Source organism: Battus philenor, unplaced genomic scaffold, assembly GCF_028537555.1.
Source record: "Battus philenor isolate CCGP_79_NKW_IND1 unplaced genomic scaffold, ilBatPhil1.0.hap1 SCAF_28, whole genome shotgun sequence".
In the NCBI taxonomy this organism is placed as follows: Eukaryota; Metazoa; Arthropoda; class Insecta; order Lepidoptera; family Papilionidae; genus Battus; species Battus philenor.
In genome coordinates, this window is record NW_027181691.1 from 3989354 (window position 1) to 4012605 (window position 23252).

Genomic DNA, 23252 nt, shown 5'->3' on the forward strand with positions numbered 1-23252 from the left:
ACTGGTTAGAAGGGTGTAGTGAAACATTAAAGGCTATTGAGATACGTGGTGTCATTCAATACAGTTTGAAATCAAATAGTTAATGCTATTTTATCTCATACATTAATACCATTGCTACACCGCTTGCAAAGCGATAGTGTTGCCAATGCATTTGGAAATGGGAGTAACTTTTATATCTTTTTATTATTCTCAACGCGTAATGTTTCGAATTACTCTGTGCAAATGTGTCTGTCGCTATATAAACTAATCTTCTGTGCCCTTCTTGCAAATACTAGGTCTCGTAGTTTACATTAAGAAAATTATGTAAACAAAACATATTACGAATTTTCTATCCAGTTATTAGTAGCTTTCTCAAATGTTAAGACTTGAATAATTTATACATTACCACGAGATATTTCATATGTAAAAGGTTCATCATTGTCATAAATTTATAGGACATTTCATAGATTTTCTAAAGGAGCAGAGGGAAGCGGTCTGCATCCAGCATGTTTCGACGATCATAACCAGTATTTGTTCTTATAAATAAATGTGTTTAATTGCCTCATCGATCTAGTTCTATTTAGTTATACTAGGGTTACATAGAATGTTGTAAGATTCAACCGGAGATCTAATTGATAAAAAAGGCAAAAACTTTTTAAAAAAAATTACTATATTATGTGTTCACTCGTACGATTCTACCCAAGTGAACACAGTGTCTAAGCTACTATTTCAATGGATAATTTACATAAGTGCCTTCAATGGAGAATATTTCAGACGCGTTGCAATTAAAAATATTTACGTAGTTATCTTTTAATATAATAATCTCTAGTTCTTGTTTACCTTTGTGTAAATTATACTAACGGTACGTAACGGTTTCATTATCCTTTCAGTTTTTCGTGTTTTTTTTTTATTTTGAAAAGTATACAATTACAAAATAAACTCATACACAATTGATGTAAAAAGCAATAATAATTCTTTAATAATTGTATAAAAAGGTTATGAACAAAATAGCGGTTCAGGTGCTAATTCTGCAAACTTTATTTTAAAATAACTAAAACACGAAGAATTTTTACAGCTGATAAGTTAAGTTAGTATATGTATGTATATCGCTGTTTTTGTTTATGACTTCTCAACATTTCGTTTTAAGAAACATATGGCTACGGATTGTCCTGTTATGATAACAAACGTAACGTAACGCAACGTAAACGTAAAGTTCTAATGTCTATACTAAAATAAAAGCTTTAATTCAAAAAATTAAAAAGATCAGTATTTACATTTTCATCATCATCGCTTCATCCGGAAAATTTCCACCGCTGTACATGGGCCTCCTCGAATAATTTCCAATAAGACTAGTTAGCAACCTGTATCTAGATACATCTACTACATCTTGCGACGGCTTTAACAAGTTCATCTATCCACCTTCGTTTTACACAGAATTACTTTTTTTATTAATATTAATAGACAATACATCAGAATAGAATACACTGAAAATAGTAACTGTAATAAAATGTGATAACCCTTATTAAATAACAAGAAATAAAAATACAAAATAGTGTAGCATAAACATAAAGCTAAAAGCGAAAAAATTTGATTAATTACCTAAACCTGTGATATTAGAGGAACGAGATAAAGGAAGAGAGGTGACGCATGGAAGGAAATTCCTATGTAGAGGAATGCTTGAGAATTAGAGATTGAAAGAAGAGGAAAGTTAGATCAAAATTCGAACAAAAGAAGATTAAAGAATTAAAAAAGTATTTTAAAAGAATTATTAAATAAAATGTAAATGCCCGGTCCCAAAATCAGGGGATCAATACCTCAACAAATAAAAAAAAATATAATACAATGTCTAATTTCCAGGATCTGGGATTTCCTAGCTGAACTAGCCAGGGGAGGAACGACAGTTATCATAACAACACACTACATCGATGAAACGAAACAGGCCCATAAAGTAAGTTACATTATTCATACCTAGTTTTAATGATTAAAGTGTTGCCGTACAGGGTTAAGGATAAGTAAAAAGGCCTGTTGCTATGAAATTCGTCCACATGCAAAATAGATCGTCGCTGGAGCCTTAAGTTTCTGGAGTAGAGATGACAGACTAGTAAGCGCAGCGTAGGATGTCGGAAGGTGGATAAGTAAGAAGACGTTGGATACTGGCTGGTCAAATTAGAAATCTATGGGGTAGGCCTACTTCAAACAGTAGACGTCTTATGACTGAAATGATGATGAATTTAGACTCCCGTAATGACCTTACGGCCTTTTTGATATTTACCCAATGGCATTTACAACTTCATCGGGAATAAAGAGGCAAAATATTGAGAGCGTACAGTCTAAATCCCTTAACATAACTTGTAGACTCCTTTGGGAACCTCCGCACGAACCATTATATTAGATATTCCATCAGATTGGGTGGCAGCCAAGTGTCCTTTGATATACCACTCGATATGCGTTTAGCATTTAGATTGGAAGAAGTATCAGAGGGCCTAGGCTACAATAAAATCTACAACCGGTAAAAGATAACAAAAAAATGTACGCGAAAAAAGTGAATTATACAATTATGATAATTGTTAATGCCATAGAGCGAAGAAAAAAAATATTATCAACCCTGATTACCTTAAATAACTAATTCAATACCATTAACACTATTATTATATCTATGACTATATGCAAGCGCACAAAAGGCACCAGATATAGACAATTAATCTTAAGTTAGTGTAATTGTAATTTTAGGTTTTTTTTCGGTGTAATTCTAGGCTGACATAATTTAAGTAGCATTAAATTTAGTAAATCCGAAATATAATTCTATAAATTCTTAAAGGTTTATTCCGAGTGATGGAAGGGAATTTTGGGGATTAATAAAAACCCAATGAATCTGTAAAGATTAAGCGAGTATTTCAATTTTACATGATTACTAAAATTAAATTTCAGGTGAAATAAATAAATAAATCACTGATTCAAATACAGATTCTGTAGTCAAATTCATAAAGACCCTTTTAGGTTTAAATTAGGCAATCGTTTAAATGATTGCGGTAAAACCCGAGTGATGCGCGATCGCTTCATCAAATTCAACAATACAATTTAATGGGGGTCAAATTTCAATGTCGTTAACAATAATAACATACGTTTATTTAAAATTAAAACATTTATGACATAAACATAATGAACTATCAATTTATTTATTCTTTAATTTAAAAAGAACCTCAGAATAATGAAGTTAATAAGTCTAAGATTACAATAGACTTCATCATAGTTTATTTACTTAAAATTCGACAGCGCAGTTGGGGCTATGGTTTTTTTTTTTTTTAATTAGGGACCACTCGTACTCTCTAATTCAATTTTGAGACAGGGCATTTACATTGATTTTAATAATTATTTTTACATTCTTTTTATTTCATTACGCTTCTTTCATTCTACTCGTATAATTCTCTAGCATTATTCTACATACTAATTTCCTTTCATGCATCACCTCTCTTACTTCACCTCGTTACTCAAATATCGCAGGTATAGGTAATTAATCATTTTTTTTACTTTTAGCTTTATGTTTATGCAATAATATTTAGTTTTCTTATTTTCTATACTTATTTAATATAGGTTATCATATTTTATCACAGATACGATTTCCAATTTATCTACATTATTTCTGTTTTATTTATAACTTCCTATTTTGTTAGTGATACATATTTTATTTTTGTTTTGTTTACCTATTAAAAAGTATTTTATGTTAGGATTCAATTTTAGTACATTCCTAACACATTCATAAAATATGCTTCATATATTCTGTTGTCTATATATAAGCGATTTCCACCTATATACTGACTGATCACGATATTTCTGGACCCTGAAGGCTTTAAGAGTTTAAATTTGATAAGAAGATTTTTTACATCAAATAGAGGTCAGCCTAGAAGAGATTTTACCATATTCCACCCGCAAGGATAGTAGGGTATCCATAAATTCTTTTTATGACAAGATAGTCCATGTCAACATAGTTGTAGGATGCAAAATAGCAAGCAACACGGCCCAGTAAATACAAGATGATTCGTCCAAATATCTCTCTAACTTTAAATACATCTTAATCAATGTATTAAGCCACAAATTTTAGTGCTGAATCTACATTGTTACCCTATTGGCATTTATAAATTCCACTCGTTTGATAGAGCAGAGCAAAGAAAGCGCTTAGCCTAATCTCATTCTCATTCACGAAATAGCTCGATGGTTCTCCCGAACTCTGCAGTTATTTTTCATGCAATATTACTAGATTGGAATAACCAGAGAGATTTACTTCGATTTTATATGGATTTTATTTTTAGATTGGACTTCTCCGCGACGGACAATTGCTGGCGGAAGACTCGCCGAGTGAAATCTTACGCAAGTACGACTGTGATACACTAGAAGAAGCGTTCTTGAAGATGGCGCTTCGGCAACACGAAGTCACGACAAGGAGAAGATCAAGTTAGTATTTCTATATAATCTATGAATAATTCTCTTCTCTTCGAAATGTTGGAACGCTATTACCTCGGAAGCCGATAGATGGCGCTTATCCATTACCTCCTTAGACGCAGGTAGTAGCTAATACGGGCACCGCTTAGTTAACAAGATTCAACAAAAACCCCTCAGTTTCGATACGGGTCCGAACAGAGCCACACGATAACCAAATAGGATTTACCAGTGTTTTTTTTTATGGTCCCCGCTATTGGGGACCTCTCGTTCCCCTATCTCGTGTGGGACAGGGACTTTTTAATTCTAGTAATTTATTCATATTTTTTTTTATTATTATTATCATTCTTCTCTTTCATATATCATCTTATCTGTCGTACTGTTTCTTTCATTCTACAATTTTCCCAGTCTTTCTCTTTCATTCCATTAGCCATACATTCACCCTCAACCACAACATTCTAGGTTTCCTTACTATTTTATTTTGCAACATTAGATTTACCAGTGTTAACCAAATATTGGCTTTCATTTTTCAGAAAGGATAAATAGTTACGTAATTGTCTATTTTAATAGTAATTATTTCATGGGGGTAAATTATTACATATAAGCAATAAGTGTTATGCATAATACGTACGTACACATGACATATAGTTGCAGTCACTGCAGATTGCGATAATAATAAAAATATATAAATGCTTATATCAAATTGAAATAGAACATAATTACAATACATAATGTTAGAGGTATCAAGTTTACTTGGCTTCGCCTACAACTAGGTCTTGTTGTATTTTAATACGTCAAAGAGCTGATCAAATATTTATTTTTAAAAAATGCCCATCTGACTATCCAATCTCGTCCCTCTCTAGACTTCTCCCATTGATGGCATCTGAAAACAAATAAAATTCCTATCTATATATTTCTTGTTTAAAAACAAATATCATTTAAGTCAAATTATCCGTATGCAAACATATCCCTGTCCTAAACACGCAAATGTGCTTAAGACGTGTTTGAACTATTTTTTGCACGAGCACGTATTTTATAAACATGAGACATCCATTAAAAATATTCTTCTAATTACCAAAAAAAAAAACAGTATTTGTAGTTTAAGAATATTTAAAAATTCGAATTCGAACCCGAATGCCAAACGTGGCAATTGAGTGGCATATGCCTTGCAGTAAACATATATGGGCTGAAACGTCAACGACTATTCTGTTAATGTGACATAACCTTGCGCTATCAACACAACGGGTTTTTGGAACACCTACATATTCCTATGCCAATAAGTCCGCTTGCACACATATACACTAAAAACAAACACAATCACGTACCCGAACGATATTCTATTTCGAAACAACTAAAGAATATTTACATAAAATGTACCTTTTAAAAAAAAATGTTTTTTTTATTATAAGTATAGTTATCCTTTTTGCCTACTTAAGATGGTTTAATAATTATAATTAAAAGACACAGATTATTATAAATATATTATTATCGATAAAAATGAATGTAATCAATGGAAATTAAATCAAGCACTCATAAGTAACAGCAGCTAATGCATCTCAATGTAGTTTTTTTTCTTGTCTTCAAAGCAGTCATATGATTGAATCTGCTTGGTCACTTAGACCATAACTAAATGCTCTGGACTACGTCAAACGAAGTTGTGCTGATAAAAGCTTTTCGGCTCTCGCCAAGTATACAACAAAAGCTCGAATATTCATCATCAACACAATCATTTCAACTGTAGTATGTCAATTGCCGGGACTCCGACCTCCTCATAGATCTCAAATAGGCCCAGTCAAAATTGGCCTGTATCTTCCGATATTCTCAACAAGGTCATCTGTCTACTTTTTGGGAAGAAGTCCTGCACTACACTGCCCTTCCGCGGTCTTTACTCTAAAATCTTAAAAGCTGATCTTGAAAACTTCTTCTCCAAACTCCAAATAATGTAGAAAAATTTAAATATTTTCCATTTTTGAAAGACAATCGTTCATTTGATATAATAAATTGCCTGTCTACAGCTACTTATATGCCAACGCATTATATGTTATAAGTTATGTTCTCTACAATGGGTTTCATATAAGTATATAGTCTTTTGAGTTTAGATTCAATCTTATCTCCATATACTATGTTAAATAGATATATTATTGCATATCTATATACCTGCATAAGTGTTGCATAAGATGTAAGTATATACACCACACTATAGGCAGACGCCTTGCTTGGTTTATAACCAACTGAAAAATAAAACTCCGCAGCTCTAACAACATCTCCCGACGTGATACCGGAGAGCAGCATCGTCAGCAATGCGGACAGCCGATACCAGTCCCGGGACGATTTCACCGTGGTCACCAGCAGCACTGATGTAAGTGTAGTAGAACTAGGTTAACTGCATATACTAACTGCAAAGGATCCATCATTAGGAAGAGGCTTCTGATGCTATTAGTACGACTTATATATATACAGTATTTAGTATGTCTGATGACAGGCAATCGAAAACGGAAGGTATTATATAGGTGCAACGCAGAGGTAAAGGTCTTTTGATGATCGTCACGATGACCAGTACTACATTGCCTGCTTCCAGCGACTTTCGTGACCTTAACTATACCGCCGGTCTATCTAATGGGTGCAATGTAGTGGGTACATTACATTAAATACAAGCTTAAAATTTTGGGAGTTTTATCTTGGTCAAACATTCGGCCAGTCCAAGACTGATTAATAAATGTCAAAGGGCACAAAGCTTTAGTCACTTGTTCAATAATTTCGATATCCGTTGGTTAAATTTTTTTCATCTATATTTCCATTTAATTAATTTTTTTTTCCGGCAAAATTAAAATATTTTATTTTTTTTTCTTTCAGATGCTTAACACCAAAGAAAAACCTACGTATTGTCATAGTAAATCCAAAGCGAGGTATAAGGCAGTGTTTATCAAAAGCATACAGCAGTTCTCTAGGCATCCAGGGTAAGTGAGCGCCTTCTTATATATTCTATTCTATAGCTTCAAAAATATAGACATCTCTTTTACAAAGTTTGTACACTGCTGGTCAAAGGTCTAGCCTTAGATTTCCAAAAGAACTGGCTGGAAGAGGCCTGCATCAAGCGTCCTACGTTGCACTTGCTGATCCATGGTCTCCGCTCACGAACCTTAAGGTCCCACCAGTCTTTTCTACATTCTATGTAACCCTTCCCACTTTCCACTTTCATTCAGCTACGGATCTCCTTATTAAGCTAATTGGGAAATCCCAACCATAGCCCTCAGCGACTATGAGGTCGCTAATGAAGCCTGAAGTGAGAGACGACGTTACACTACTTTTAATAATCTCTTATAATACGCATTGGTTGTAGATCTTCGTCTTATAGCTGGGAATATTGGACAATCTACAATGTAACGAATTTTAAAATTATTTACGCGAATAATAATAAGAAGCCAACTCCTAAACAGATTAAATATTTTATGACCAGCTAAAATATATTAATTGTATATGGAAGTGTTCGTGGACTTAGGTAATCGCTCCTTAATAATATTTCCGCGAACCTTTGGCAGAACAACGTGACTGGAATCGAGTTCTTTGTTCAATATTCAGTTCCCATTGACACTCATATATATTATTTATATATATTATATGAAACTAGCTGTTTACCGCCCTCTTTGCGTGGCGTATAAAGGTTATTAAGAGAAATTTAATTTTTATTATGTAACTCTCTGAATGCATGCATGAATAAATTTCTAAATTGCTTAAAAACATGGTAAAAATGTTCGGCCTAAATTTTATTCCTATTAAAGCTATAGTTTGATAGTAAGCATTTATTTTAATAAATAACCCCACAACCCCCTTTTCGGGTGAAATTTTCAGGTGAATTTCAAGTCTCTTTTTTCTCTTTCACGCATTTGTGTAAAATTGTATTACACGATAAAAATAAATATATATGTATGTATGTATATGTATATATATATATATACGTATTATATATATATATACTACTTATATATATTCCATACTTTTTTTAAATGGTAGATAACGTCATACTTAGTACATTAATTAAAGCGGATCAATCAAAGTAATATTCTTTTACAATAACAAATGAAGCAGACTTTTTATATTATCATAAATGTTTCCTCTACCCATACAATACTATGTTACTAATAATTAAGAACCAACTCCACAGAATAGTGTAAAGGTCACTTTGAGACGTAAGCGTTGAAATTGGAATGGAGCAATCACACTACTAATTAAACACATAATTAACTTTATCTGAATTTATCATCAACAAAGTTTAAATATCGCTAAACATTAAAAGATTTTTTTTCTATTTTAAATAAAACTTTGATTGTAAACTACGCGTATCATTCGCAATAATTAATCATTTATTTCTTTGTGTTTCGCGTTTATACTTATAACACATTATAATAATCATAATCAAATTAGTGAGAGTATTACATTAACATAAGTTGTGCAGCTTGCATGTTAAATGTATGTGTGAAAGTACAAGTGTGACAGTTTGACGTATGTATAAATTAAATACTTCATTGTAAATATTAATTTCACGATTGGTATGTATGAACATACGTAATGCGATAATTGTAACTGGTCGAGTCGTCACTCAGCCATTTCGGACACCTTAGAAAACTGTTAGACGCGTATCAAATGACACCGGGGGGATAATAATTTATTCACTCCTAATTACTCTCTTTACAGCGATAGAACTGAACTTCATCTGTTCACTTTTTAATAAAAGCTAATAGTTTCTGTCTGCAATTTCTCTATCATGAATATATGTCATAATTAACAAGTTCCCCACTATAGTTTAATTTATTAAAATAAATAGAAGTGGATTGTCTGTTTGTAATATTATTTTTTATTATTATTAGATCCTAAGATCGATGTTCCACAGACATTAGTATTTCTGATTTTTTGTTCATGTTTTTGTATTTTACAGTGTTTAAGCACAAAATTACGTCTATTAATCTATTTTAACGAGGCCCTAACAATGTCCAGTTTTGATTACGTTTCGTGCGACCACTTCCTTATCCCTACTCTATATTATATATTGGGCTGCTTGTAATATTGAAATTAATGCTTTTCACTACATGCAATATTAATATACTAATGCAATACATATAAATAACATACGGGACATGTACCGAAATTACAGTTTTTTTTTTTTTTTGTATGTTTATCTTTTCTGGGTAATCTATGAAATGGCTGGACAAATTTTCACTGTACTTACACTGGCATGTAGCTAACTTAATAAAGAATAACTTATGCTAATTTTATTTTAGAAAAATTCTTAATATTATATGATGTCACCCACAAAAATCAGTGCGTGCCACGTGAAGCAGCGGACTGCTAGAATAATACAAAATTATTTTCAGGGGATTAATATTTTCGGTGCTGTTTCCCATCATACAAGTGGTCGCTTTCTTCCTGGCTGTCGGCAGCGACCCAAGAGACCTTCATGTCGCCGTGGTCAACGAGGAAGCCGCCTCTTCGCCCTGTAAGTAACACGACCTTAAAGCAATTTAATAGCGAAGCTTATAAAAATTTTTGTCTCAATTTTATTTATTTTTTTCACGCTTATTACATCACGCTTAAATTACAATGTAAATAAAAGGAATTAATATCTATAACATTACATGTAATTTATATAATAAATAAATTAAGTAAACATCACCGAAAATTCCAGTACTATTATAAGTGACATTGCATAAGTAATGACAATGCAAATAAGTCAAATCCAATCCGATAACATTGCATGTGATGTATCTTCCCGAACCGAGGCTCCCGAGGGAGGGGAGCGATAATGCTACGTCACCTAAAAGAAGTTTAGGCCAAGCTTTGTCGCTGGAATCTATATATGCCAATAAGGCGATAGTGTAGTTATTTTTGTTAACATTGTAGTATGTTTCCTAGTTAGATCCCCAGGAATCCACGAAGGACTCGATCAAGGTCCACTTAGACAAGTAAAAAAATGGAGGTTCATAATTCGTAAGGTTTCGATAGTGAAGATGTTTTCAATAATGCTGGCAACTAAAATGTTCACTCATCAATTAAGACAAATAATATTTTAAGAAGCTACTGTTATAAAAACTTGTATATTCTATATGCAGTACGTAGCAAGAGTAGTAAAAAATGGAAAAAAAAATATTATTGATATAAGTCCTGGACGAAACTCAGCAACAGTTTCCATCACATATTCATTGCGTTTTGGGAATATGGCAGAAATGTTCGTGTGAACCGGTTGTGACTATTAATCTGAACTCCTTACAAAGAATTCAAAATAAAATAATTAAAGTAATATATAAATACCACTATCGCACACCAACCACACATATAAAAAACTCAAATACTAAACTTGAAACAACTTTACTCATTATATGTACAATAATAAAAAAATAACTTGAAACCATTAATTTAGATATAAATTTTACAAAAACATAGCATAGTTGTAATTTAAAAAACAGACATAAACTGCAATTAATTAATGTCAAATCAATTTACGGAAACAAAACTATATAGTTTGAAGGAATACAGTTATACGAAAACCTACCCAATTATTTAAAGAAACGTTTATATCGCGGTTTTAAATATTTTTAAGTTAATGTAATGTGATATTATATTAAGTGGACCGGAAAGTAATATCGCTTTCTTAAATTAAATTCACATGACTACATTTTGACCAAGTTTTTATTTCTAATCAACAATATATTCATTTTCGTTATCAACAAACTTTTGCAACCGGTTTTTCTGAAAAGACATTATACATATTCGACAGAAAAAACATTACTTTCCGGTTCCCCTAATATAATGTCTCATTTTATGTTACTATGTATATTTTGTGAAAATAAATTCTGTAAACCCAATATAGCTACAAGGTATTCACCGGAACCAGTTAAATTTTGAAAGTAGTCTTATAATAAAAAGCCCTGGGGAACTCTGATATAGATCCAAACTGAATCGAAAGGAAATGGTCTAATTACTGACTTTATGTTATCTTCCAGACGGTCTGGACATTTGCAAGAACGACAGCTTGGTGACCGTGGTGAGGAAAGACGACGACACATGCGACCAGTACATGCTCAGCTGCTGGTTCCTCGAGGAAATGGAGAAACGAAGGCTCTACCCTGTGAGTGACGGTTTCAAAACGTGACAGCCAAAGTTATTTCAATAAAACCGTTGCTGAATATGGATATACTCTTTATTATTATTAGTAAATAAAATAGCAACGTACATTAATACTAGATAATAAAGACAAGATTTTTAAACGGTTTTATTTAGTTCGACGCGTACGGAATTTATTTGTTTGGGTCAAAATTTAAATTTGAAATATAAACACCTTCCCGTTGTCAGTTTGATCTGAAATTTGGAACACACATTTAATTTAAATGACAATACAATATAATAGAATCAATAACATTATAAATCTAAGATGGCCGCAAAACTTTAAAATTCAAGTTGGACGCCGTTCCAATATGGCGGACTAGGTACATATTTTTCCACACAATATGGGTATCAAAAAACCGTTTAACTTAAAAGTTTTTTAAATATATTTATTATGAATAAAAATCAAATACAAACATTCCGTCATGAACAGCCATTCGGACTACAAAAGTGGTTTTACTTCAGTTATAAAAACAACCCTATCCCTTTAACGATGCCGTTGATTTAATAGCAACATTGTTTTTATAACAGGAATAAAGAAATATAATATTACTAAATATGTTTGCCGGTTACTTTTAAGCGTATCTACTGTTTAATATTATACTCAAGCGTTAGGACAGGAAGGAATGTTGTATTTGATCTTACACACATTTATTCTTTCACCATACAACACCGTTCAAGTCTAAGAAGCTCATAAATATTTCTAATAACAACCTCACCCCCTCCCTTAAGATCTTCCGATTTCGGTATCTTTATAATTGTGACCACGGACGTTTCAAAGCACTAAAAGCGATATCTCTAGTTCGTTCTACGCAGACTCATCATTTCAGCCCATAGATATCTTTATATATATATTATATCACTATAACCGCCACGCTTGACAAATGGTTTGTCGATAGCAGTGCGTCAATACTCTGAAAACTTGTTTATGATCAGCCGCAATCATAATTAATGCACAAATTGTGAATTATATAACTTGTTTATATATACGCTGGGCTACCACTGCTCGTAGATTGGATCTAAATAATAAAAATTTGAATGTACCTCGGAATAACAGTGAAATGGATGTCCAACATCTCAGTCCTACCCCTGGCCATGACACCGAAACTTTCTAGAAATATTTTTAAGTTAAATAAAACGCAGTATAATCCAACAGAAAACTTATTTTTTTAATTTCATGAATTATTTTCACATAAATGTAAGAAGTAAATGTAAAAATTAAATTTTTTTTTATATCTTTTATAAAAATAATAAATCTTTCGTGAATAAATTAAATAAGTTCATTAAACAAAAACATGTAATCAAATCCTTGCCTATAAGAAAAATTAACGAAAACGCTGTCGTGACTCGTAGCTGGGAGAAGAAAGATTCGTATCAAATAACGACATTCCCTCTTCCAACTTTTTTTATAAAAAAAAACATATTGTAACAAAACATCCTAGCAATACCAATTAGATCTAAAGAAAATGTATGGTGAGAAGGATTTTTGAGTGATATATAGCTTGGGAATTAATTGCTCTAATACTATATTAAGAATATTGTAAAAGTGACCACTAAAAACCTATACAGGTTTTTATGGTCACCCACAATTTATTGTGGGTTTTCTCAGATCAAGGTGCATTGGAACTCCCGAAGCAGGAAGTTCAAAGATGGCATTTGAAATGATCATAGGATAATAACATATATCATAGAATAAATGTCCATAGACGGCGTACAACTCGACGCAGCAAGCGAAGCTCGCACTGGCCACGCGACGCACGTACGCCGTGCTGCACTTCTCGCGCAACTTCAGCGGCGCGCTGGGCGTGCGCGTGCGCGAAGGCGACGTGCTCGACGACGTGCTCGAGCAGAGCATCGTCGCCGTGTGGCTCGACACTGCCGGTAAAGCACGCACACACACACAAACAGACGCATGCTCACGCACACACACACAAACAGACACATGCTCACGCACACACACGGGCATGTACGGATACACAAATATGCACACGTGCTCACGTACGTACATATATACTAAGCTGTTAAGCATAAAATTGTGTAGAATTAAATTTTTCCTATAATAACCACTAACCGAGCAGTAGTTAAGTTCCTCGCAAGATATTGCATTGCATCGCTTCCAAACGATCCAATTGGAACTCTTTGTGGCTTATGTCCAGCTGTGGTCGTCCCATGGAGCCGTGGCTATGATAAGAAATCACCAAACTTCTTAAATCATCTAACTGCTCTGTCAAGAACGTAAGACTTACAATAAGATAGGTCATGGGCAGTTCCTATTTGGTACCCTCGCATCAAAATGCTAAAGGCCTGTCCAATGTCAGCCCTTACCAATGTGCCCAGGTACTATCTCTTTTATCAATTGTACCTTTGATAAACTAGCCAATGTCAAATTATTTATTTCTTAACCGTACTTACATTCAGGGTGATTGTTATAGTTGTAAAAGCTTTAAATTGGTTAAAGCATCGCACATTTCTCAGCAAAACACTTTAAGACATTTCCAACTATTTTCTTTCACTCTCTTTGAAGTTATCACATTGAAATATGATACATAAATTTAATTTTTAGATCGGAGTGCGACAATCCAACAACTTTTGGCAATAATAATTAATTCTTACACTTATAATAAATCATACTACATAAAGATATAATATAGATGATAATACAGTATACGTCTTTCATTTACAGATTATCAAATTTCAAACTTTGTTAAGCTGCAAGTACATAAAGCATATGAGAAGTTCACGAAACGCGCCATGAGGGCCTGCGGACGGAACGAGGACCTCGTGCAGGTGAGATGACTAGAAGCTATTATTCTTCTTTTTTCAGCTGATAGAATACCACTGCATGGCACAGACCTTATCCAAAGAATACCACCATGACCATTCTTACGCTCCCCGCATTCAGCGATTTCCCGCCACCTTGACTATGTCGTCAAGTGTTGCGAAGCACGCAATGCACGATTTATAATTACTGTTGTGACAGCAATATATTAAGTTTGTAGAGTGTGATCTAACAACTAATATGGCAGTCTATCTGGGACTTTGCGATTAGGCAACAATGCAAATTTCGTCTATAAAACAACATTAAAACGCATAGTATTATTGGGACACATATAAATATATATCATTTTTATGTATAAATATATATTAAAAAACAATTTATCTCTCTCTTCCTCCCTATATAATTTATTTTATACTGATATTCAGCACTTCCTTGGCCTCTACAATAGGATGTTGTGCGGCATCTGTTATTAATTCGTATTTATATAATACCTATATGTATATAAAATTATTCTTGTATGTGTGTATAGTAATGTATGTATTTGTTTATACATACACCCTAAACTGCTCTCTCCTTCATTTCTCTCATCTCTACCCGAAGGTTGTCTGGTAGAGATCGCCTCAAGCGATAAGACCGCTTCTTTTTATGTAATGATAAAGCTCTATGAATTGTTTGTGATTTGTGATTTAAAAATATTATTAATATTAAATATATTATTTGATAAACATTTCTGTACAAACATTAAAATATTTTGAAATTCTCTAAAGTCAAGTGGTTAAGAAGAGTATATATATATATATATATATATATATATATATATATATATATATATATATATATATATATATTGAGTATATATATATATATACATTTATATAAATATAAATATATATATATATATTGACTAATAATTGTAGTATTTATTGTTAATATAACACAATTGAGTGAGTCTCCAATAAAAGGTACTTCGTATATCGTATATGATTAATTAATATATTATTTATTTATCAATATACAAACGTTACTAGATTGCAGTTAACTTTAGGGCAATGCTCGCGGTACTCGAGGCTTAATCGGACTAATAATCTACTAACAACTGTTATTTCTAAAGTAATTTATGAGCATTGATGTGCTGATCAAAAATATATCGATTTAATAAATTATTGCAGAAGTAACAATAAAATTTCAATTTAATTTAGCCTTGCAATAAGTATTTAATCGACCGCGAAAATATAGTTTTATTTTTAAATCAATTCTTAACAAAAATATCTGTTTTCTTCTCTTCCTTACAAATATTTTACAGTGAATATTTCACTTCTTTGTTGACATTTGTTAAATCTCATATCCCAATTAGTCTGTTGCAATTTAGCGCAGTATGGACACTTCTCTGATAGACCAGGCTACATTTTAATAACAATTAAGGAAGTCCATATTAAAACAAGTTTTGATAAAATCTCTTTCCTTCTGTTAATGAAAAGTCTTTAAAAATAATTTTACTTTTGAAATTTTTACGAAGGACCTTTATTTGTCGGCTATAATTCAGTTGGAAGAGGTTGCATGCAGGCCTGTTTGAGCTGGTCCTAAAAATCTCCAGCTGGTCCTGGAAATTTATGGTGGAAGCCTATGTCCAGCAATAAACGTTCTACTGTGGAAATGATGATGATGAAGTCAGTGAACAGTGAATTCTTCCTTGATACTCAAGACTGTGAGAAAATTATAGTCTTGCCTGTGCTTCACAATTTTGAAACCCGTGATTCAAACAATTTCAGATTCCCGTGCGCTTCAAAGATCCGGTGTTCGGGTCGATGGATACTCAGATGGTGGGTTTCATGGCACCGGGCATTATGATCACGTGAGTTCAAATTCAAATTCATAAATCTTTATTAATTACATGGTATTTACATGAATTATTTGCATAACTCAATTGTATCGTTATTTATTAAATTTATGTATAATGTTATGCTACCACCTCTTTTTTAAATGATATTTAACATTGTTAGATGTACACATTATAATATCAACCGTGTAAACACAATCCACAAATAAGTTCCACATTTAGATCAACTAAAAACTCTTTAAATGCTATAATAAGATTTATTTAATAACATACCTTAAATTTTAGATTTAAAATTATAAAAAAAACAGCTTTCAGATATGTACCTTTGAAGAATTTGTTATCTTTTTGAAGACAAAATTTGTGCGTTAGCGGTGTATTTTTATCTCGTGTATTTATCGAATGTCTGTTTTCAAATAAATATATAAGTTTTGTTATATATATATATATATATATATATATATATATATATAAAATATATACATATAAAATATATATACATATAATAAAAAAACTCATGATTCTCCGAACACTCAACTGTATACATATTTATAAACTTCAATAAATTTATGATATTGATTCTAAATTTTTTAGATTCAATATCCGGATACAAAAAAAAATAAGAAAACTATAAAATTCATTGATTCGTATAGAGACAGAAGCTTACTTCTAACCGAACATAGAACGCACATACTCAAATTATTATTATTAATTATTGTGTTATTTGTGTAAATTGTCTCAAAAATGATTATTTCTAGTTTCATTTACCTTTAAACTATGCTATAGATTCTTAAGTTGGGTTTAAGCTGTACCTAACCTTTCCCAGAATTTTGTTAAATAAAATTTCTAATTTTACCGATTAAGTACTACGGTTGCGTATTGCGTATACGAGAGATGGCAAGATCTCTCGATAGTACATATGTCAAGGTTTGAAGTAGTTCTACAAAAATCCATCAGGATCATCTTCTTCCTGCCGGCGATCGTGACGTCGACGCTGATGATCTCTGACCGGCTGGAGGGCGTGTGGGAGCGCAGCGCCGTTGCCGGAGTACGTCCCAGCGAGATGCTCAACGTGCACTGCACGCTACAGTCCGTCGTCATACTGCTACAGGCGAGTATATTCATTAATATATTTATTTTATCATTTATTAATTGGTGAGGGCTCAGACCTGTGCGTGATCAAATCAGAGACGACGAGATCTACGGAAGAACTAAGGTCTCGTATCTCGAAGGATTGCGTGTCTGAAGTGACAATGAGTGGAATATATAGAGCCGATAGATGCGTCGTGGGTAGGTCCCACCACTAAATGGACCCACGACATAATAAAGTTACAGAGGCTCTTATAACCGATGGCCGTTGGGGCCGAAAAAATTTTGAGCTACGACCATGAACCTACTGATATAGCGTGGGTAGACCCGCCATTTGTGTGGACTGACGACATAGTCAAAGTTGCAAAAATTCGCTGATTGCAGTCAACATAAGACAGGTCATCATGGCGATCTTTGAGGAAAGGCCAGTGCCTTGTAAACTTCTATCGTCTTGCATGATAATGATGGTGATATAATAGCGCCGCTAGCCTCCTGTACCCGCTTTGTGCTTTGAGTAGCAACGAATTTCTCTCCCTCACCAACCATCGTCCTTTTGCAACAGGCATTTAACTGGCACGGTGGTATACATTATTTTTTTATACATATTATTTATTCACGAATGATTATTTAAGATAACCACTTGTGTACGACTTGAGAAGAATGCCAGAGGAGCCCAATTTGATAGAAACTAGAATTAGATTAAACTCCTGTTTAATAACACTTGCAAGAACACACGAAAACTGCGAGACATATTTAGTATTGATGTTGTCAAACAAAACATTCTCATTTAGACAAACATCGAACAATTTTAATAATTCTTTTCGTGTTTTAAAGTTTTTTAAACATTGTTTTTTTTTTGGTATAAAATTAAAATCAACTTTATCTTTGATGTGTTATAATGATACTACCATTACTACTTGTGGCTATCTTCACCTGAAACTCGCGGTTTTCGAGGCAAAATAACGGTCATGGCAATTTCATTTTAAATTAGCAAATGGTTCCTAACAAACTACCAAGTTTTATTATCACTTAAAAAATTTTCATACTGTAATAAGATTCTTTACAAGTTTTCTTTAATGAATTTCTTAAATTTATTCTAAGATAACTAAAAAAAGATTGCATCAGAGTGTATTGTGATATATTACACAGTTTTTCAGAAAAGAATTACAAATTTTGTGAATTAGTTTACCCGCTATTCCTCGGATGTCGTAAAAGGAAACACTCGGGTGGATGATGTACACTTGCGTGCAAATAAGATTTTTTTTATAGCACAATCTTCTATTATAGTAAAGTGTATATTTGACAGACGTTAGAGATGATGGCGCTGGCGTTCCTGGGGTACAGCCTGCCGTCCAAGGGCTCGCTGGTGGCGTGCGGTGCGCTGCTGTTCCTGCAGGGTCTGAGCGGCATGTGCTACGGCTTCCTGCTCTCTGTACTCTGCTCCAGCTACTCCGTGGCTTTCTTCGTGGCCACTGGCAGCTTCTACCCCATGATACTGCTTTGCGGTGAGCCTTTAAAAGATAAAATTCATTTATTCAACATTGCAACTTTTAACAGGACTCTTATTGATCGTCAACTTTTTTAAATCTCTATTATTTTTGAATCTGCTCTGCTGCACCAGTAGTTACAGTTGTGGAGAAGAAGCGGGAAGAAAATCCACAACAACAACTTTTAAAAAAGATTGACACCGATTTATGCACATAATTTTCTGTCAAGTATAGTCTAAATGAAAACAAAACGATCTAGCGACATCATTGCCAAGGATTCTTATCATTTATTTATTCAGTTACGTGTTACTCGTCAGTATACTTTTAATATACGTTCCGAAATTTATAATTAGAGGTCTTATAATGTTTTGTAGAATTTTATTAAAGAAATCTAATTCAGTTTATTCGAAATGAACTAGACAAATTTTGTAGTCGTAATTTTGAATTTACTCTATGGACGTCCCCTATTTTTTTATTTATATCTTTACGTTTTATGTATATCTTAGGTCGCGTGTTCGATTCCCGGATAATAGTCTTATATAATTCACACTGTCCACAATATCAGACTGCGACTGCTTATAAAGAAGTTTCCAGAGGATGGGGAGCAGCATACTCTAACACCAAAATACCAAACAAAGACAACAAAGACAAAGACAACTTGCCTACCGAGCGTGCCGATTATGGTAATTCCTCCCATAGATATCTTTGGTAGAGGCCAGTGGGCGACCATGGGCTGAAACGACTTTAATGACCATCACAAATCTGTATGTTTCAAAACCGGGTTTGTTTGACATTGTATTAGAGAAGACTTGTCACTATAACCATAAATATCAAAACAAAATTGTATTTCCAGTTCATTTGACAATATTTATAAGAATTAGACACTTATTTTTTAAAAGTAAATAATTATAGGTTACTTGCGTTTATGTAGAGGACATCATCTGAAACGACCAAAGGTCCTAAAGTGACATCATGGCATTTTTTATATTATCTAATGAACACATAGATAAGTTTTTCCTAATACTCTTGATATTTGTGGTTAATATTTTATTCGTTCGAAATCGTCGATAATTCTATGAATAGGTATATGTGCGTATACACACCTATACTATGTGTTCATAAGTATGTACAGATAATATAATGGTATAAAATTAACCAAATAATTGTCGTCCTCAGGAATCCTCTGGCCTCTGGAAGGCATGTCATCGGGTTTGCGGGCTGTATCTGTAACCTTACCGTTCACAATCCCCTCCATGTCACTACGGGACATCATGGAAAAGGGTTCCTCAATCACGGAGCCGGCGGTATACAACGGCTTCCTAATCACCGTCGCGTGGATCATCGCCACGCTGGGCCTCTGCTTCTTAAGACTGAAGTACAAGAAGACATAGACCCTCGCACATTGTACATAGCATGTAATTAAGAAAACTGGTACATTGTATATTCAATAATTAAATATACAATTTCATTAACTAAATGATTAATTATAACCGTGTGTTTGGTGGTAGATCTTTATAGGCCGTAGTAGATCACCAGGACGTCTATCTTCAGACAGTATAGGACACCGAAACTAGAGTGATCACTGGCCTAATGAGATATTAAGTCTTCGAGGTGATGAAGTTATGATGTGATAATGATGAAATATATTTTGTATTACACAATTCAATACATCTGTTATAGGCCGAAATAAATTAATGAAATTGAATTTATAATTCAAGTGACACTAACGGTCTTCTGAAAGGTCAATCAAAGAAACAACCATTGATTAACTTTATTATTACATAGTATAATTTAAACTAACCACTTGTATAATAAAAAGGCCAACTTAACTTAAAAGGGTTCCAAGTACGCTCTGGTTTGAAAGGAGACCTCAACAAACTCGGACGGGTTTTATTTTGTTGTCACTTACATCTTTAATACAGTTTTACAACTGAGTAGATGATAGAACACAACTCGAAAATTCCATGATGTCTAAGTTTTTACAAAAATTCTAAAACCGGCAAATACTTTGCCCTTATGAAATTAAAAAATATCAGTTTTAATTAAAAAAATTGAAGATTTGAGAAATTAAAAAATCTGCATACTAGAAATTTATAAATGTGTAATATTTTGCTCCGATTTCCTTTGTTCATATTTTAAAAATGAAAGTATCATGATTTTTTTAGCACACAAGACTAACAACGGGCGACGTAATAACTTTTTTTTTAATGAAAATTGGAATTATGTTTCGTTCAGTCATTCCTAAATTTAAAAAAATTCTTCACGCTGTAATATATTTCTTACAAATTTGTTTTTAATACTATTTTTATGAAGCTTATCTTTATCGTAACGTTTTGTTAAAAATGGCCAGCTGATACATTTGCGTTAAACTTTGATTTCTATTCAAAAACAAATTTTTCTTGAACCATCAATAAAATGTGTTAATCGTAGCTTAATCTACGATTAAACATTTTTGGTCAAATTTACGTCAACGTATATTCATTTATGCCATTCGTCTGTCTATTGTATAGCGTTCATTTGAAAAGTGCAAACAATGTCAATGTTTTGTCATTGTTGACATAATCCAGTTGAAAATTAAATATTGTATTAATTACTGCAAGTAATTTTAATGATGTAACGTAATAAGACCCAAAAAAAACTTCAGAGTTTAGGCGAAATGAACTTATATCAATAGTAAACAGGTAGGATAATTACATTGTCATGTTTATTACGTATTTATCATAATGGCATTAAATTGACCTTTGATCAAGTGATCAAGTAAAACGTTAATTTTCTTGATAAAACAAAAAGATTTTAGTTAAAATATATATACCGCGATTAATCGACCAAATTTAATTTTGATAACCCGTTAATTAAAACAACAATTAACTTAATAAACTCCTTTTATTTTAATCAGTGATTAATAGAAAGTCAAAATTCACTTTGTATTCAGTTGTCTAACGACGCAGTCAACCTTTAACAAAAGTTTGATATTAAATTAAAATTGGTTGGGTCTTTCGGAAACCGGGTGTAACATTGGTTGCAAATTTTCTATGCGTCAATCGTCTCTATGTTGAATTAAGGCCATAATTTGTTGCTGGAGTATAGAATATATAATGCAATTGTATTTAATTAAAAAGTAAAAGAAACTTAGTCTTTAATAAATTTATATTTTTTATAAATAATTGTTACTTTTTAAAAAATGCATAAAATCAATGTTTTTAATTCGTTTCACGCGGCTTCTGTATATATACAACTTGCCGACGAAATGTGTTTGCTCAAATATTATTTTATTGTGATCGTTTCGAGTTACCGTTTCTAGAACAATTTAATATTTAGAAATAAATTTATTTTAAACACTTCCGTTATAACAATATGATTTACTTTTATCTAAAATTTTATGGCATTTAAATAATATAGAAACAAACGGGACAACGGTTCTATAAATATGTTTTATAATGTTGACAATTATTATTCAACGCATAAAAGCGTGTGACATTTTGTAAGTAAATAGGCAATCGTGTTTTAGCATCCCGAGATGCGTGTGATTTTGGGTATTTATAAAATACATTTATATTGAAAACGCTATTTATTTTACCCGTCCTTTTAATCTTCCTGAAAAATATAATTTTGAATACGATCTGTTTATTTAAAACAATATGGATTCCATATTAGACGCACATTCAAATACATTACATAGGTACTGCAGTGGTTTGGCAAGTTTTTGAGTTTCTATGCTCGAGTTTTCTATACGAATAAGAAATAGATCCATAGACGAAAGAAATCCGACATCGGCCAGCGGATTGGCAGGTTGAAGTGGCAGTAGTCAGAAGACCACCGGGGCTTAAGCGTCTGGAATGTAGATTGCAGACCGGCAAGCGCAAAGCTACAGTTCGGAAGAATTTAACCGCAGGTCACTTTCGACCGGTTCTTTTGGAAATCTGTGAAGAAATCTTATCAGCAGTGGACGTCTTACGGTAGTCATATTCGGATGCGTATTTACTTAAGAGAATGTTCGGCTAAGAAATTATAGAGCGCGCTTCAATGAGTTACGTATAGATGAATTAACAAAAACTCTACCTGCACAAGCAGGGGCGGCTAGCTCGTGTAGCGTTCGTGTGCAATGGGGCGCCCCCTAGGCCTGACTCCCACCCCCCGCGGCTATGACTATTAACTTTGCCGTCCTAACAAGAAAGTTTTTTCATATTTCATCAAGCTATTTTATAAGTAGTTATAGCTTACAGTATGGTATTAGTTACGGCCTTTCTTCTTATGCTTCTCTTATTTCGCCTACTTATTGTTTTTATGCCTTTGGCACATCTCTGTTGCCGCAGCGCCCCCTGAGACGGTGGCGCCCGTGTGCATTGCACACCCTGCACTATAGGTTAAGCCGCCCCTGTGGACACACAGGTATAGATGATCAATTTCTTCGCAAGTAATCCGGGAATTTTCAACAAAAAGTGTTTTATATAATAACCTAAAACAAGGTATCCCGAAAGTTCAATATCTATTAATA

General features: G+C 33.0%; 1 protein-coding gene across 1 annotated transcript in view; it reads left to right on the forward strand.

Annotated features, from left to right (window-relative positions):
• The window catches only part of LOC137926033 (ABC transporter G family member 20), a 72629-nt gene extending 52271 nt beyond the window's left edge, over positions 1-20358 (forward strand). Inside the window, exons 5-16 of the mRNA XM_068769564.1 lie at positions 1837-1927; positions 4287-4428; positions 6666-6772; positions 7267-7370; positions 9783-9904; positions 11409-11533; positions 13275-13449; positions 14252-14355; positions 16117-16199; positions 17139-17292; positions 18577-18775; positions 19934-20358. Of these exons, the coding sequence (XP_068625665.1) occupies positions 1837-1927; positions 4287-4428; positions 6666-6772; positions 7267-7370; positions 9783-9904; positions 11409-11533; positions 13275-13449; positions 14252-14355; positions 16117-16199; positions 17139-17292; positions 18577-18775; positions 19934-20148 (1621 nt within the window). The 3' untranslated portion in view covers positions 20149-20358. The remainder of the gene's footprint in view (positions 1-1836; positions 1928-4286; positions 4429-6665; positions 6773-7266; positions 7371-9782; positions 9905-11408; positions 11534-13274; positions 13450-14251; positions 14356-16116; positions 16200-17138; positions 17293-18576; positions 18776-19933) is intronic.
• The last annotated feature ends 2894 nt before the right edge of the window (positions 20359-23252 follow it).